Raw genomic sequence first — 16,644 nt, 5'->3', positions numbered from 1 at the left:
TGGTAAGTTTTACTGGGCAGGCTGAGGTCGGTAAAATTAACCATTCGGCTTGGTTAATTTAACCCTGAGGGAAACCGACATTCGGATTGGATTTTTTTTTGGTCAATTTAGCCAGTGACTCGGTTAACTTGACCAAATTAAGTCCAGTGCGATAGGGGCTCTACTCTTATAAACTCATTATTAGGAGTACAGAGTTGACCTGTCATTAGACGAAACCCCTGGGTTTAACATAAGTGACCGGCTCTGGCAAAAAACAAGCCGTTTGTACGAAAAATTTAAAATTGAGTTGTTGGTGTTTTTAGATTCTGCATGAATTCTTTAAAACAGTGTTTATTTAATGGAAATTGGTTGAGCATTTATCAAAATTATACATATTTAATTCATTAAATATTAGCCATGTAGGTTTTAAGAAAACAATTTCCTAAGATTCCAAAATCAATAATTTATTATTAAGATTTGGATTTTTAAAATAATTCTAATGCACTTTTCAGTTAGATTTAGTTACTGATATTTTGCAGAAATGTTCTTCAATATATCTTCTTTTATAAAATGCAAAAAACTAAAGATGTACAAAAACTTCTAATTCTAGAACATTTTCGGTGTTTGTGGGAAATTAGAAATTGCGACAAATTGCGGGTTTTGCCATAGCCAGTCACATATTATTTGAACTAAAAATGCTTGCACTGAAAGGCAAGCACCTTATACATGCTACAACTTGCATTAAATTTTAGTAAAGGAACAAATCTCTCTTTTGAATGAATTGATTTGAATAATGTTTACCTGTTGTCAAATTAACTTATCTAGTATAAATGAAAAAAGTACACTACCCCTATTTTTTTCATTCTTGCTGGCTAAAAGGTGAGGGATTGACATGTATTTTAAGCTTGCTATAAGGATTGTAATGCTTGGCCAAAAGTAGGCTTTAACTTTCATCGATCAACAATTAAATAAATATCTTAATACCACAGCCCAGTTCATCTACAGCCTAAAAACTGCATTTAAGTGTGAGCAGATACTTGAATGATAGGGTCAAAGATTAAAGAGAAGTTACTCGCAAAGATATTGTCTGCTTGTTACCTAATATTTTAGGAGCATGATTATTTTTAAGTTACAAAGGTTTTAAATCATAAAGAAGACTTAGTTTACTAAAATGCATTATAAGGTGCTATATCTCAACAAATGTGTTTAATATCATGTGCTTTTGACTTCGGTTACAATCTACTGAACTACAACACCAATATTGACATGAAATCACCTTATAATTACCTGAAATACCTGCTATTAACATGTTCCTAGCTACTGTCAACCTCAACAAATTAAATAAATTGATTATCCAATATACCATTGAATGCATTATCCAGAAAGTACACAACATTTAAATTCATTTCACAATTTGAAGAATAATTTAAATAGTTTTTTTTAATATGTGGTCTTATTTTTTACAAAAATAATTTCATTTGTCAGTCATTCAGGAAATCATCCATTTATACATCCCAATAAAAGCTGGATTATCTAAGAAATCTGGCTCAGTTAGGTTCAATCTCATTCAGACTGGTCATCTCCATTTTTAAGGAGAGTCGTAACGCGAGTCTTCTATACCGAACATTACTGTTACATGCTTCAGTCAGCAATTAGTTGTTTCCGATACATATAAAGCATGTTATAAATAATCTTCACTGATTCCATGACTTTCAAGCTTCCTACTGCTTAGATGAGACTGAATTTGTCACTAAAACGTCACAGGCTTTGGCACTATGTTCTCAAAAAGTTGATGCACACATTTCAAAGTATATATGATACAAATTGAATAATTGTAATGTTTAATTCTTTGATATGACAGTGTCACATTTTTCATCTCAGGAAAAGCTGATTTAGGACCTATCTGTTTTCCCACTGTCTGGATCAATCTGGTTCAAACCAGATATCTATCAGCAAATCCAACTCATTCAGTACATACTTCATAACCATTTACCCAAATACTGTGAACCGCTGACTTACTAGTTTAATATGATCATAACACACTCGCCATTTCACTATTAAATTGCCTTTTTGGATATAGTTGATGGCAGGTGTCAAGAAAAACATTGTGTAAATATGCAGTCTTCTCAGCATTGTCACAGCCATTGTCACTGACTGTAAACTACCTTTTCTGTCATCTATGACACACATACTGATGCCTAACATCATAGCACATCCTCGATGCTTGTATGACATTGTCTCTGTACATTTCTGGGGTAATGCTATAAAAGGCTACTGCTCGGTCCACCTGAGTTGAACACAAATGGAGGCAAGGGACCATCTACCCACTGAAATACAAACAAGAAACTTTATATTACACAGCATTATAAATAAAAACTATTAATAGTCTACAAGCTAGAGAATTGTTGCTGTAGTTTGTGATGATGATTATGATGATGATGATGATACTGTTGATTATCTTGCTGATATTGATGATGACATCACATCCATTACAATGGTCTTACCTGTAACAAGTTATGCTCTGGTTGTTGTGATGACTGGTAATGGTCCTTTAATAACTGCTGCGAAAAGTCATTGTGCATTTGATAACTCTCTGCCTGTCGTATGGGGTCTCTCAGCATTTGATACAAGTCTTTAACAAGATAAAAACAATAAAGAGAATTGGTAAAGTTCATTAATACATTATTATTATTATTAATTTCAACCATTCTGCTAACAGAATATTTGGTGGTCATTGACGTAAATTAATTACGTTGACACTTAAGCAAACAAGACAGTAGAAATTATTGTTAATAGTGATATTAGGATATTAGTGTAGAGAAATAAATTTTTAAAAATCTTGCTTTCTTATTCAATAAGGATTTTACGGTATATGAACTGTTTATTATTTTTTAATTGCAGTATCACAATATCATTTTGGATATTCATTCACTTTCTAATCACATACCCCAGCATACTGTATATCACTAACTTTTTAGTATTCATGGCAACAAGGCACCATTCAATCTGATAATTGTAGAAGAGCCATTCACTATTAAATCATTCATCTTTCCATAAATAAGTTTTCTACTTTTAATGGAGCTTCCACTAAGCCCCGCCCAGTCGATGCTGTTGTGACGGTCCCAAAAAACGAGTGTAAACACATACACACACACATGAGATTGTAGGACAACATGTGTGTCTGTAGGACACATGCATATTCATGGTTCATGCATATTCATATTCATTAAGTGTGATTGACACTCCAGAAAAGCCCATTCAATGTAGCTGTCATGCAAAGATTAGCCTCATTCTGATTTGTATACATTCATGGTTAGAATACATTATAGGCCTACATGGGATAATTGTGCAATATCCAGTTTGAGGGAAACAGTAAAGTTGTCATGTGACCATCCTACCTCTCAATAATGCCGATGCCCAAAGCTGAACATGTAAATCTGGTATTTTACTTGCCAGTTGCATTGCAGGGGACACCATGTTCATGCTCTCCTGAAATACAAATTTGGTTAACACATTTTACTTTCATAAAGAGCTAGTCCTATAGAAATGATTAGGCATACATCAGCATACCCTTGTCAATAACATAATAGCAGATCATTATTAGTGCATCCATTATCAACATGGAAATCAACAAGATACATATCATGAATGTAATACTTCCATAAGCAAATAATTTTAACAAAAAATTATCAGCATTTTCATTCACCATCACTACCAACAACACAATATTAAAATCATCATTACCAACAAGAATACTACTACTGTCTTTATCAATATTACTCTCATCGTCAGTATAATATATATACAAGTCTCCATCCAAATAAAGATCACTTTTGGGACCGGGGTTTCGATGGTCTTTAGCAGCTTTGATCTCTAATTTGAATAACAAAAATAAAAGACATATGTTAACTTTGGACCACAGAAAAGTGGTCTTTAATTGGATGTGGTCCTTAATTGAAGGGGTCTTCATTTAGAGGGAGACCTGTATTATTATTTATAGAAGACAGACTTACAGTCGTGTTTCCCACTGAAAGGAATATGTGCCCCAACAAAACTAATGAACAAGCAGTTAACCGGTTGAGATCCTCTAGGTTAGTCATCTTCAACGTTTCCCTCAGGTATCGTCTGAAATAATCAAGATATAAAGTCAATAATAAATATCAACCCAAGACATTAAACTGGAGTGGAGTTGAATAGCTTGGTGGTTAAGAGCTTGCCTTCCAATCCAAGGGTCCTATCAAACAGGATTTTTTTCTCACGACCAAAACAACTCCACTCGCTACGCCTCATAATTTAGACTTAGAGTTTAAGTAGAGCATCTTGCTTATATGTTGTTTGTATTGTGAAAGGACTGCCACTTAGTAAAGTGAACAAGTTCGCTATTGCCATATCCTTGGCCCTGAGCCTAAATTAAATTTAAAATATTTTTGAGTTCTCACAAACATTAAATGCAATCACTGAAAGTAGACTTCTCAAAAACCTTGGGTCAAGCAAAGCAAAATCGTAACATACCAATAGACAATGACAAAAAAAAAATGACATACTTAGCTTCATTATATCTGGCCTGAAAGAATGCCTGCAGACCCCTGACATAGTAACCTGCTGCCCTGAGACTGTGTGATGCTATCTGTGTCCTCTCTGGATCTATCCTTTCTAAAATATTCACAAGCTGGATGGAAAAAAAAAACAACATATTTGTGTGAATATTCTGTATACTGTTTTAAAGACAGATACTGTTTTAAAGACAGAAAGACAGATAGTTAAAGAGAGTATTAACTACAAAATGATCAGAAATAACTGCCCTTAGGGTGTGGCATGGATGCAGTAGATTGTGTAGGTGGTGAAGTAGCATACACATGTGTTGTAATATGAAAGGGTGTAGTAGCATGCATTGGCATAGTAGTATTCATGGGTGTAGTAGCATGCAGAGGTATTGTAGCATGCATAGGGACAGTAGCATGTACAGGTGTACTAACATGATTAGTGTGGTAGTATGTGTATGTGCAGTAGAATTCATGTGTGCAGTAGCATGTATAGGTATAGTAGCATGCATGGGTATTGTAGCATGCATGAGTATATTGTAGTAGCATGCATGAGTATAGTAGCATGCATAAGTATACTGTAGTAGCATGCATGTGTATAGTAGCATGCATGGGTATATTGTAGTAGCATGCATGAGTATAGTAGCATGCATAAGTATACTGTAGTAGCATGCATGTGTATAGTAGCATGCATGGGTATAGTAGCATGCATAAGTATACTTTAGTAGCATGCATGTGCATAGTAGCATGCATGGGTATATTGTAGTAGCATGCATGAGTATAGTAGCATGCATAAGTATATTTATTAGCATGTATGTGTATAGTAGCATGCATGAGTATATTGTAGTAGCATGCATGTGTATAGTAGCATGCATCGGTATACTGTAGTAGCATGCATGAGTATAGTAGCATGCATAAGTATACTGTAGTAGCATGTATGTGTAAAGTAGCAAGCATGGGTATAGTAGCATGTATTGGTATAGTAGTATGCATGGGTATAGTAGCATGCTTGGGTACTTTATCATGCATAGATGCTGTGACATTCATGTGCGCCATATAAAATTTCTGGATAGAAACATAAACTCTTACATCTTGTTGTTTTCCTGTCCTTAAATACACAATGGCTAAGTTGAATGAGATGAATTGCCAAAGCTCCGTACTTGACGTTAGCTACCAAAAAAAAAACCAAACAAAACATGTTACTATACATAAGAAAACATGTATGGTATTGATGTAACATTAATAAATACATATTTCTTACTGAAACATTTAACAATTCATTTATGATTTGTTACTTCTGTTACAATTTGGTAAACTGGGTGATCATTTGGACTTAAATATTAACTTCTAGGACTACTCTATGTCAATGTACATGCATGCTGAAAATGAATCTTATTTTGTAAGTAGAAACTTATGCTGCGAAAAATACATTCATAAATATATAAAAGACGAAGGTATTAATTTGATTTGAATAATTGGAATTGCTCCCCAAAGCAGTAATGGTGCCAGGATCTGCCCGACGCAGGGACTGAAGACTGTAGCCCTATCAACCCTCCAAGCTGGCGCCACCACTGTCCCTAAGATAAGATAAAGCCCTACTTACCCTTAATGCTGTGTTGAACTGTGCTTCTGCCCGCTCCATGCAGTTCATTGACATTGCGTACAGACCTAATAGTGTGTGCAGCTGCGAGCCATGTGTACTGAATAATCGGGGGTTCTGTGTGCACACTTGACACGCTTGTGAAATCTAAACATAGATTGGAAGGTAAATAAGTGAAACAAGAGTAAAAAATCTCCATACAAAATCTACATGCACAAGGCTAAACTTGTATAAATTTATTTATTTATTACACAAAAAATCTGGCTCAAACACATTACTAAACAGCCTTAAGCTGCATTTACACAGAATCCAAAATTTTTGGTTCAGAAAGCCTATCGAACCGATCAGAAAATTGAATAAGCAAAAGGCTAGCCTTGCAATGGGGCGTAGCATGCAACATTAAAACCAGTCTTACCTCCTGGATTGCAGCAGACTTTTGGCCCATTACAAGTCTACACATGATAATGTGTTCCAGCAGCATCAGTTGGAATGCAGCAAGAATAGGATGTGAATCAATGATTTTTAACTTCTCAATCTGCAACAGGGCTTTGTCCGTGTACTTATGTGCTTTGTCCATGTAACCAGACTGCATAGAGTGCATAACGGTAATCTGCAAAAAGAAAGTTTTCAACTGTAAGCACAACCTTCAGATCGGAAATTCAAGCCTTCTGTGTACATTTCGCTTATGCCCTTAGAGCGAGGCAATTACCTTATGTTGTCTCTCTCCACCCAGGAGTATAAGTGGGTACCTAATAGGTTCCAGTGGCGGATCCAGGAATTTAAAACAGAGAGGCCCAAAGAGGGACTTACACAGATGAACAGTCTATACTACCTCACCCCCACCATAGCTGGGAATTTATGATTATGGCACCTCTAGATGGCCGGAAACTGTACTCTTAGACTCAAAATTTGAGTAGCATTTTCTTTTTTTTTTTTCTCATTTTTTTTTTAATTCTGAAAAATTTAGGGGGTCCAGGCTGGTGGAATCTGCTACTGGGTAAAATCACCATGCGCCGATTAAGACTGAAATTATGCTATGTTCCATACTCGTTTATTTCATTGCCCGAGATAATTGAGAGCTTTCGATTGCGATGGTAGGACCAAGGAGTTTTCTGCACATGCTTGAACATTGTTGTCTGGATTCTAGAACGCAGCTAGGTCCGAATCTACTTTGTACTTTGTAGGACAATCACGGATGAGTGAATCAGTTCTAGGGTTACTTCTTCTGGCAAATCAAAAACTTTCTAATAATGTGGTAAGCACATGGAGGTCATGACAATATGTGTTACAAATCCTCCACTCTTATCATTAATTGTTATTCTAATAACTAAGGAAGATTGATTTTATTTTTTTTTCTTTCTTTTTAAATCAAGGTGGCAGCCAAAAAGAAGCAGATTTGTTTGGGAAATGGTAAACAAATTTATTTTTACACAAACGCAAGCTCTTCTTCTCTATAATGCAAATCTGTCATCATGACTAACAAGGTCTGACTCTGTGGCAAAACAGCAGGTTGATACTAAGATGTTCCTAGTACTAAAGTATATTAACAAAACAGTATATACCAATATAATACGAATTAATGTTTGCCAGACTTGACAGGTTACAGTACTTAATGCTTAGTATGTTCCCATATGCTTGCGAGAAAAAAAAAATTATATAGTATATTATGATATATTAATTATATTTATCAATTATCTAATATATTGTTATACTCACTAGATAGACAAGTACACACATATGTTCCTTTGGTAACCAGTGAAAATAGTCAGCAGGATTTGGGGGCAAGGGTTCTGCGAATAAAATGAAAAACAAAGTTAAAAACCTTTAAAACAGAGCTCTGCAACTTTCACAGCTGTCGTTTAGAGAACTAACCATAAATTATTTACGTAGCAGCATGTAGAAAATAATTTGAAGGCTTGTTACAGAGGCATATTTAACTGCCACATTAGGAAGGTCGGGAAGGAAGGGTTGAACCAACATTCACTATGATTTTAGGCTGAGGAGGCCGAATAAACAGTAAGCCGAAACTTCTATGAAAGGTCCTAAATTCTATCACTCAGGTCAGATCAAGTGCTAATAATGTCTTGCACTTGAGAATAGGTTATCACAATGGATATTAAAAACTATGCTACAAAACCCTTTAGCAAAAACGTAATAAGCCAATTCATAGTTAGAAACGTGCAAGCTCGTATTAAAGTCAATCAACATCAATGGCATACACACAACATAGGTTTAAGTTGATTGATCTTGGATACCACGGAATACATGCATGTGCAGTTCAAACCATGAATTGGCTTATTAAATATTAAGTTTGCATTTCAAAAAAATGCCAAAGTAATGACAATGCTCCTAAAATATCAATTTACAAATATTTCAATGTACTGCAGCCTAGTTATCCGGAGTTTTTGCCTCTCAACCCCTATCAGGTACTATTTGTTTGCGAAGTGGTACACAGCTTAATGGCTAGATGTTTGTTTTTGTACTCGGCTGAAAGGTTTGAGAACCGCTAGTATACCACATTTGAAAATATATTACAGTGTAGTTTTTAATATATTTTCAAATGTAACTTCTATTAAAAACATACCATCGTTAAAAACTTACCATCGTCACTATTTAGATTTGTAATCTTTTGAATGGCTTGTTGTAATGATTTAAGAGGTTGCTTAACGCCTCTCACCTAAAGAGAAAAAGACAAGCCTTTTATTAGAACTTTGTAGCAAATGATTAATAGTGTTTAGTGGAAGAGATTGGCACAGCAGGTGAGGTGATCTTGCGAACCTATTCCATTTCTGTTCTTGGGCAAAATACGAAATTACCCCCTCCATTGTAACAGCTCTTGCGGGCAATAGGTTAAATTAACGGTACACCCCTGAAATACTTAGTGATTGGTCCATTAGTCTGATTGGCTGATGGTGTATCTATATAAATGCTAGTCTGGAAATAAATCCTTCCCTTCTCTCTTGGATGTCAGCGCTACTGCTGCTCCCAAGGTGAGCCGGGCCACAAGAAAAGGTGAGAGATGGAAGGTATGCTGTACATGTACAGGAGACTAGATAGGAGTTACTGCACTTGATATCTGGATTCTTTAGGAACGACGACGTTTCCCAGAAATAGATTGGCCTACTTCTAGACCATCTTAGAGATTAATTCATACTGTGAGTATAATCATTAATAAATGAGTCTCTGGATAGAGAATTTAGTGATTTCTTGTTCTTGGGCATACATCATTTTTTTGTTAAAGAAAATTAGTAGTGCAGATAGAGCTTAACCTGTCTCCACTCATAGATACAACACTGAATATAAAGCATATATACATTAAAATTATTCCCTGACACTGACACATAGGGCGGATTGCTATAAGCGGTCTTTAGACAGTTTTAACACTTAGCCGGCTATAATCGTGACGTCAATACTGGTCTACGATTACAGACCATTGCTATACAGCGGTCTAACCAGTTAGCCGTCTTAAATTTTAAAGCCTGCTCGGAGGAGGCTCAAAATGGTCTTAAATCATTTTCATTATGGTGTTACAGGTATTAGACGTAGATCGTCAAAGACCAAGAATCGAATGGCAAATATTCCGCAAACTTCAAACTAACTGTTTTATAGCAAATGGTCTTGGCTGAGTGACTTTAGTATGACCGTCTAAGTGATAAAGCCGTCTAAGTGATAAAGCCGGCCTTATTTGAGGAGTTAAGACTACCAGTTAAGACCGTTTTATAGCAATCCGCCTACGTGCATTTATTCCTAAAATTCTCAAAACAGGCAAGCAGATTTTTTGGGATGAAATTGATAAGAATATTTGAGCAAGTAGGCTTAAGCCCTGTCCAGAATATCAAATTATATTTGACATGCCTAAACATGGCCGTGATCACATCACATCATAGCCAAATATAGGCATATCATGACCATATATGGGCTTACACCTGTTTTTTTTCAAAGAAAATTTGATAATAAATCTGGACAGAGCTTAAATCATTTTAATTATCACTCACCTGTCCAGCAACAAGGTAATGCGAGACTTGTAACACAAGAAAAAACACAGTCAAGGATTCCTTGAGTGTAGGGTTAATCTGGCTATGTTCAATCAATGTCCCACACTTTGACAACACTGTATGCACCTCGCTCAACTTATGTTCGATTAATAGCAGCTAAAAGTAAACAAAAATTCATTATGAGATTGTCGGTGAAGAAAATTAACTGGAAATTGAAAATTTCAATTTTTAAATCTTAGGTCAAGCTAGCTTCAACAATCTAAAAATAATCCTTATTTTTAATCTCCATGTTTTCCATCTTTCCCATATTTTTCTTGTTTTCATGATTGATTCTTCTTTCCAGTTGATCAATGCATGTTAAGTGTTGGCATTTTGTTAGGTAGTGGCTACACTATTACACAAAACCTAGACAAATCCATTCGTTTATAATTGTGTAGTAATCTAGGAATTACTTATTTTTTTAAGTTGGGGTTGGAGTGAGGCTTCATTAAACCATCCCCTTATGAAGGTAAGGTAAAGTTAGGAAACTCTCTTTCATGGATTAATCTTGCATGCATTTTTATGTATATTTTCTTTTATATACCGACTACACAGATTCCAGGCATTCGATTGGTTAGAAGCCGGGCAATAGTTTTATCCATGCCCGAATAGCAGAGAATAGTCTTTTTCTTTTGCCCTCTTGCAATTCGCGATGTAGAATATTATGCTAAGCCTATTATTGAGGGCGCGCTTCTACTAATTTAATCTAATTTGATGACCTGGAAGCAGCTGACGATTGCTCTGCTGCACACTGTACTGGTAGGCCAGGAATAACAATGGGAGAGTGTTCCAGATTTAAACTGGTTGACGAACATGAGAAGTGTAGTGCGTGAGTTCAGCAGCCAGTGATACTATGAAAAAAGTATGTTTGCCGTCCGAATATTTGAAGAGTATCTTGAAGCCACAAACTGTGATTTACGGAGTTATCAAATGCAGGCTTTGATGAATTGTTCTACTAATAAATGAAAAGTTCTACTACTAGGCCTGGACCTAGCTTAGGCTTCTTCACAACTCAAGAACAGGGAATCTATGTAGTGGTATATAAAACAAATATTTACTGGGATTTTAATCGGGTCATAGTTATAGTTATAGCACTTGGTGATCTGGAGGCTGTACTATGTTCCTTGACTTCGTCTCGGAATATAGTACAGCCTCTAGAACACCTCGAGCTATAATTTGAACCATAACCCTCAACCCAGTAAATATTTGAATATTAGTCTTAATATACACTTGTATTACATGTTATTAAAGCTGAATTTTATCATTATTTCTTTACCATTCCTTTACTAAGAAGAAAGAGTGTCTGGGTATATTCTGAGCCGGCAACTGCTGCATAGTCCGCACCAACGCCAAGTAATTCACATGCTGACAAAAAGTCTTTCTCATGCGTATGAATTTGCTGGATGAAAATGATGCAAAATATTAATAAATAGAAATATTGATAATGATAATAACAAAATATTAACATAAAATTAAGTATTCTTAAATTTATATAATCCTGTACTATGACTTTCCCATGGCATTCTGGGAAGGATAATATGGGATGAGGTAAATGGCAAAGTACATATGTACATAAGTAATTATTATTTGTATTTTAGGAAAAAAATTTAATTATTTGCAATCTCTTTACTTGTGTATTATATTTTTAACTTTGCACTGTTTTTATTCTGAATGCATTGCTGCCATTGTTCTTGTGTTTTTATTGATTAGTTACTGCTTTGTTAAACTTCAATTTTCTTTTCAAAATTGCAATAAAAAATAAAGAATAGAATTTCAAAATAATTTCACAATTAGTAAAATTGTAAACCATTGGAACATCCAATAATGCTATCACCCGCTGTTCATTTCTATAATAATTAACTTGCTTTAGTGCCCTCAAATGAAGATGGGGAAAAATGCATCAATTATATGCAATTGAACTAATGGGAATTGTTGTAGCAAAGGTTTATGTTTAATCAAATTTAGTGAAATTTGTATTGAATAAACAAAATCTTAGTATAAACTACACAACATAGATGCATTGTATACCCTTATTCAGACTAGACTTCGCATTGCAACCGGTTGCGATGTAATTGGTGGTAAACAGTTGTAATCCAAATTGTTCGCAACCATTCGCAAACTTCGACAGCATTCAGACACCTTTTTACTTTGACACTTTACATTACTAGCAACGATATAGGTCGTCCTGTTTTGTTTGACAACAGCCAATCAGTGCCTGTGGAATCCGTTGCGATCGGATTCCGTGGTAATCGGGGGTAATAAAGAATGTAGCACCCAATCGCAACGGGTAACAATTGCGAAATCGATTACTTATCGACTTCTATTGGTGAGCTTTTAGACACGATTTTACTTTGCGATTGGGTGCGATTAGGTGTCGCAATTGCTACAACCGATCACAATGCGAAGCTAGTCTGAATGGGGTATAAGATGGGATTCGGATTAGATATTCAGTGTAAGTTATGGCATCAGTTTATCTGTGTATACTCACTGCCAACTGGAATAGCAAACGACAGTGCCAGTAGGCTACTTGCTGAGAACTGCTGATAGCCTTCCGAAGAATCTGCTTCGCAAATTGAAATTGTTTCTATAAAAAACAAAATTAAAAAGTTAATCATATGAATTAATAGACTCTAGATACCGTGCCAGGTACGAGTAATGCCAGCCCAGAAATCTCATTTGGACAGCCCACTTTAAGCTCTACAATGAACTAGTTTAAATTCATCAGTAATTTACCGATTATGAAACCAAAAAATAAAGTGAGCCATCAATTATATAGATCTTCATATATAGATTGATGTCGTTATTTTTAAAATCTATGGATGCTGTTTTTACATTGCACAGCTTTTATTCCTATTTAAGAACTTTTATCTCTAAAACCCATTTTGCAATTGGCCAAGACAATGTTACTACAGTATGCGTTGTAATATATGCGTTGTAATATAGGGAGCATTGTCCAGCAACAACAAAAAATCCATGTGCCTACATGCTGATAGAGGGCAGTATAGTAATTTCATTAAATCTCAGGTCTTTGTGTAGTCATTCTAAAAGTAAACACTGTTTTCCTGGTGTGGCTAGAGGTAATGAGATGCAGTGAATAAAAGATGAACTTAAACATATTTTTAATAATCATATTGTTAAAATATATTTCTATGTAATTTATATTTATTAATATAAATTTCTATAACAACAATATAAATATTCTACCTGTTGTTGATGTATTTCTGCAAGCAAGCTTGCTGATTCAAATTTAACTTCTTCAAATGCTGGTATCTGGAATATTGCTTGTGTTAAGAAAATACACATTTTAAAGGCTCTTCTATTCTATAATTGTGTTTATATATTAAAATAATCATTATTTTTCTGTACAACAAAACGTATTTTGGCTATTCCACCATATTCATTTAAATACACACAAATAATTATTATCTTCTTAAAAAATAAACTAATTACAATTAAGAGGGCATTGCCATAAAAGCAAATGCTTCTCTGCAGCAAGCCCAAATAATAATAATAATAATAATAATAATAATAATAATAATAATAATAATAATAATAATAAATTAAATTTTATCAATGCAACTTGGTGATGAAAATGGTAAAATAAATGGTGTACTACTACTTAGTACAAATCTTTAATAAAATCTACAAAAGCTAGGTAAGTGTAGCTTGTGTAAATTATAAAATATGCCATAGGCAACCACAGATAACTAGGGACTACCTGCACAGTACAATAATCAACTATACCTCATAAAATTGTGGCAATCAACATAATGAATATCAATCAGATGTACAGTATGTAAATTAGAATAAAACATTATCCTCAACAATAATAGATATTACATTTCCTTAATATTCTTTAGTGATAGTGCATGGACTCTTAAATTGGTTGGTAATCAACTTATAGGTTTTTGTAGTAAAAGGTGCAGCGCCTTGAGACGGTCTTCTATGTGGAAGGGAAGGTGATATAAATATATGACCATTTACCATTGACCATATCAGATAAAACTCATTTGAAGTTAATGATTGAGTTTAATATTTCGGGTTTTCATATCTTACGACAGATAGTATATTTTTAATTCAAAATGTAACATAAATATTTGACATTGCAAAACTACTATAAAATTCATGATACGGTGAATTTCATTGTTAGGCCTAGCCTTATACCTACTACTCTATATTTATTTACTAGTCTACGGTAGGTTACTGACATATATAACTGGATGAAAGGTCATGTAAAGGTCACTGAACTCAACATTTGGTTTAGTAGCACAATTCGTTCTTACAATATTGGACAATTCTAAATTTCAATGCTCAGTTTCATGAATAGCACTCAGAGGAGAGTTCGGCGGGTTAAAAGTTATGTCATCTTATCCGTTACTCATTCATTTACGACATTCATTGACCCAGCAAACATTAAACGTTGTTACAACATTTGTGAACGTTGTGGTTTGGTATGTCACAAAATAACGTTCACACAACGTCGTAGGAACATTCAATCATTATGTTGTGAAATTAGGTTATAAGTACGTACATATGGTTCTACAAAAAAACGTTTTTAACCACAAACTGTAATGTCTGTATAACGTTCTTACATTGAACGTAACATTGTTACCCCTTCATGATGAGGATATTGCCAATCCATAATATTGTGGTCTAATAGCAGAATTTTTGTCCGTCCTTTAAACCATAAAACAACTAGAGCCACCATGGAGTTGAAAGTGTAGGGCTATTATATTAGGCCTAGTATCAATTGACGTAAAGTAAATCTATAATAAATTCATTGCTAGATTATGTGACCGTAAATTTATCTACAACCCTTATTGTAAAAACAGAAATCAAGCCTTGCGTATGAGGTTATGCTTTTATTTTACACCATGCAATTGGACGACGAGTTACAGACCGAACTTAGTTCTACACGTCTGTAAACAGACACTTACGATCCTTGAACATATAAAAAAAAATCAATGTCAACTAAATTACAAAACTTGACATGATAAAGTAAAAAATAATAATAAATTCCATTAATTATCTTAACAAAAGCTAAGGTAATGTGCGAGTACAAAATAATATATAATTTGTATACTCTAAAAAGCTCATTTATTGTGTCGATGTGGTAATGTTGTGTTGTGTACAAAATATAAATAGAAAAATATACACACGCCACACACAGACAGTATGATTCAGGGTTAGAGGTCAAGTTGAATAAAAAGGATACCGTTTGACTTTGAGCTATCATCCACTGCAAGAAGAAAATAAAAGCTTATAATTCATATATTAAAATTAGGGCCTATCTACTAATGATTCGCATATAGTGAACATTTAAATTTATGTGCGCTAAAGCTAAAAAAAGAAAACTTACTGCTCGTTCCAAATGTGTGCGGGCCAAGTCGATGTTTTTGGTGTGAGCGAACAATAAACTTCCGAGTTGCAGACGCGTCCTGGCTTCAATTGCGAGAGGGGGTTTAAATTGAAATATAGACTGTAAACAATGAATACAATGTTTGATTTTTGGTGGGCTAGCAGTCCTAAATGACTCCGCTATACCGAGTAGTGATAGGTACCAAGATTCATTTTGAACCACTGGTACGGACGCCATCTTGGGCAAATTCTTCCCGCTGGCTTGTTGTCCTTGTTCCTGAAATGAAAAAGATATTGAACAGCGCCCCCTTGCCTAAAATTGGTTTCCTCTTATGACAATAATGATATGAAGATGAGTAATTATTTTATGTAAGTATTGTAATACATACCAAACACAATTTGTTTTTGCATTATTGACCTGCAATCGCTTACATTATTATTGGTAAATATGTAGGCCTGTAGTAACAAAGACAAGACAATTATTAATTTCTATTTCGATTTATTTTATTGCTACGACGAATCCCACTACGAATGCTACTGCCAATATGTCCATAGGAACATTTCAAAATTTTACATTTTGCAGCAAAATAGAAAGTGAAACATGAAGTTCAATCATACAATAATAATTATGCATTCACTGCCAAGGACATCACTCCATTAAGTTCCTAATTACCCACATACTCCCAACCTTAATATAATCGAACACTTATTCATCATGGGTAAGAAAAGTACTCCACTAATAAGGTTCCAGTGACCTGTGGCTATACCCCAGCCCTAAACAAACTACATGGAGTAGAAAACTTACTCCAACGACCATGTTTCCAAGTTACAGTATGTTGTACTGCAACAAAAAAAAATAATAGAAAATGAACCATGAAGCTTAAACATATACAGCAACTATGCATTGAAGGATATAGAAACCTAAATAAAACTATATAATATCATACGCTCCTATTCGAGTACTGTTACGGTATTCTGTCTCTTATACACATCTATGCATATACCGTTACGCAGTACTATATTCTATATGTTTCGAAACACATCTTCTTTATGTAATATGTATCGTTATTTATATTTCATTTTATAAATCTCGTTTATTTCTATATCCTTGTAATTTTGTATCTTGTGTGTT

The 16,644-nt window shown here is 34.5% G+C and overlaps 1 protein-coding gene across 1 annotated transcript; it reads right to left on the bottom strand.

Annotated features, from left to right (window-relative positions):
* Positions 1–577: 577 nt before the first annotated feature.
* Positions 578–15,789, bottom strand: LOC117110293 (MAU2 chromatid cohesion factor homolog). Its single transcript, XM_033252950.1, has 16 exons — positions 15,514–15,789; positions 15,370–15,393; positions 13,359–13,424; positions 12,643–12,738; positions 11,431–11,553; positions 10,116–10,271; positions 8,722–8,797; positions 7,837–7,910; positions 6,536–6,730; positions 6,124–6,267; positions 5,610–5,690; positions 4,524–4,648; positions 3,993–4,104; positions 3,378–3,468; positions 2,484–2,611; positions 578–2,306 (listed from the first exon to the last, which is right to left on the bottom strand). The coding sequence occupies exons 1-16, from the start codon at positions 15,748–15,750 to the stop codon at positions 2,241–2,243; spliced, it is 1,794 nt and encodes a 597-aa protein (XP_033108841.1). The 5' UTR covers positions 15,751–15,789; the 3' UTR covers positions 578–2,240.
* Between the last annotated feature and the right edge of the window lie 855 nt (positions 15,790–16,644).

This window comes from Anneissia japonica, unplaced genomic scaffold (genome assembly GCF_011630105.1).
Source record: "Anneissia japonica isolate Jap-2015-1 unplaced genomic scaffold, ASM1163010v1 scaffold1511_len2985839_cov193, whole genome shotgun sequence".
NCBI lineage: Eukaryota > Metazoa > Echinodermata > Crinoidea > Comatulida > Comatulidae > Anneissia > Anneissia japonica.
Note: the sequence above shows the minus strand (reverse complement) of the source record. Positions and strands in the feature narration are given on the sequence as shown.

Coding starts and splice junctions, on each gene's coding strand:
- LOC117110293 (XM_033252950.1), bottom strand. CDS start 15,750: ATGGCGTCCGTACCAGTGGTTCAAAATGAATCTTGGTACCTATCACTA. Junction 10,272..11,430: donor TTCTTCTTAGTAAAGGAATG/GTAAAGAAATAA, acceptor GTTTACTTTTAG/CTGCTATTAATCGAACATAA. Junction 3,469..3,992: donor TTTCAGTGGGAAACACGACT/GTAAGTCTGTCT, acceptor TTTGTATTTCAG/GAGAGCATGAACATGGTGTC.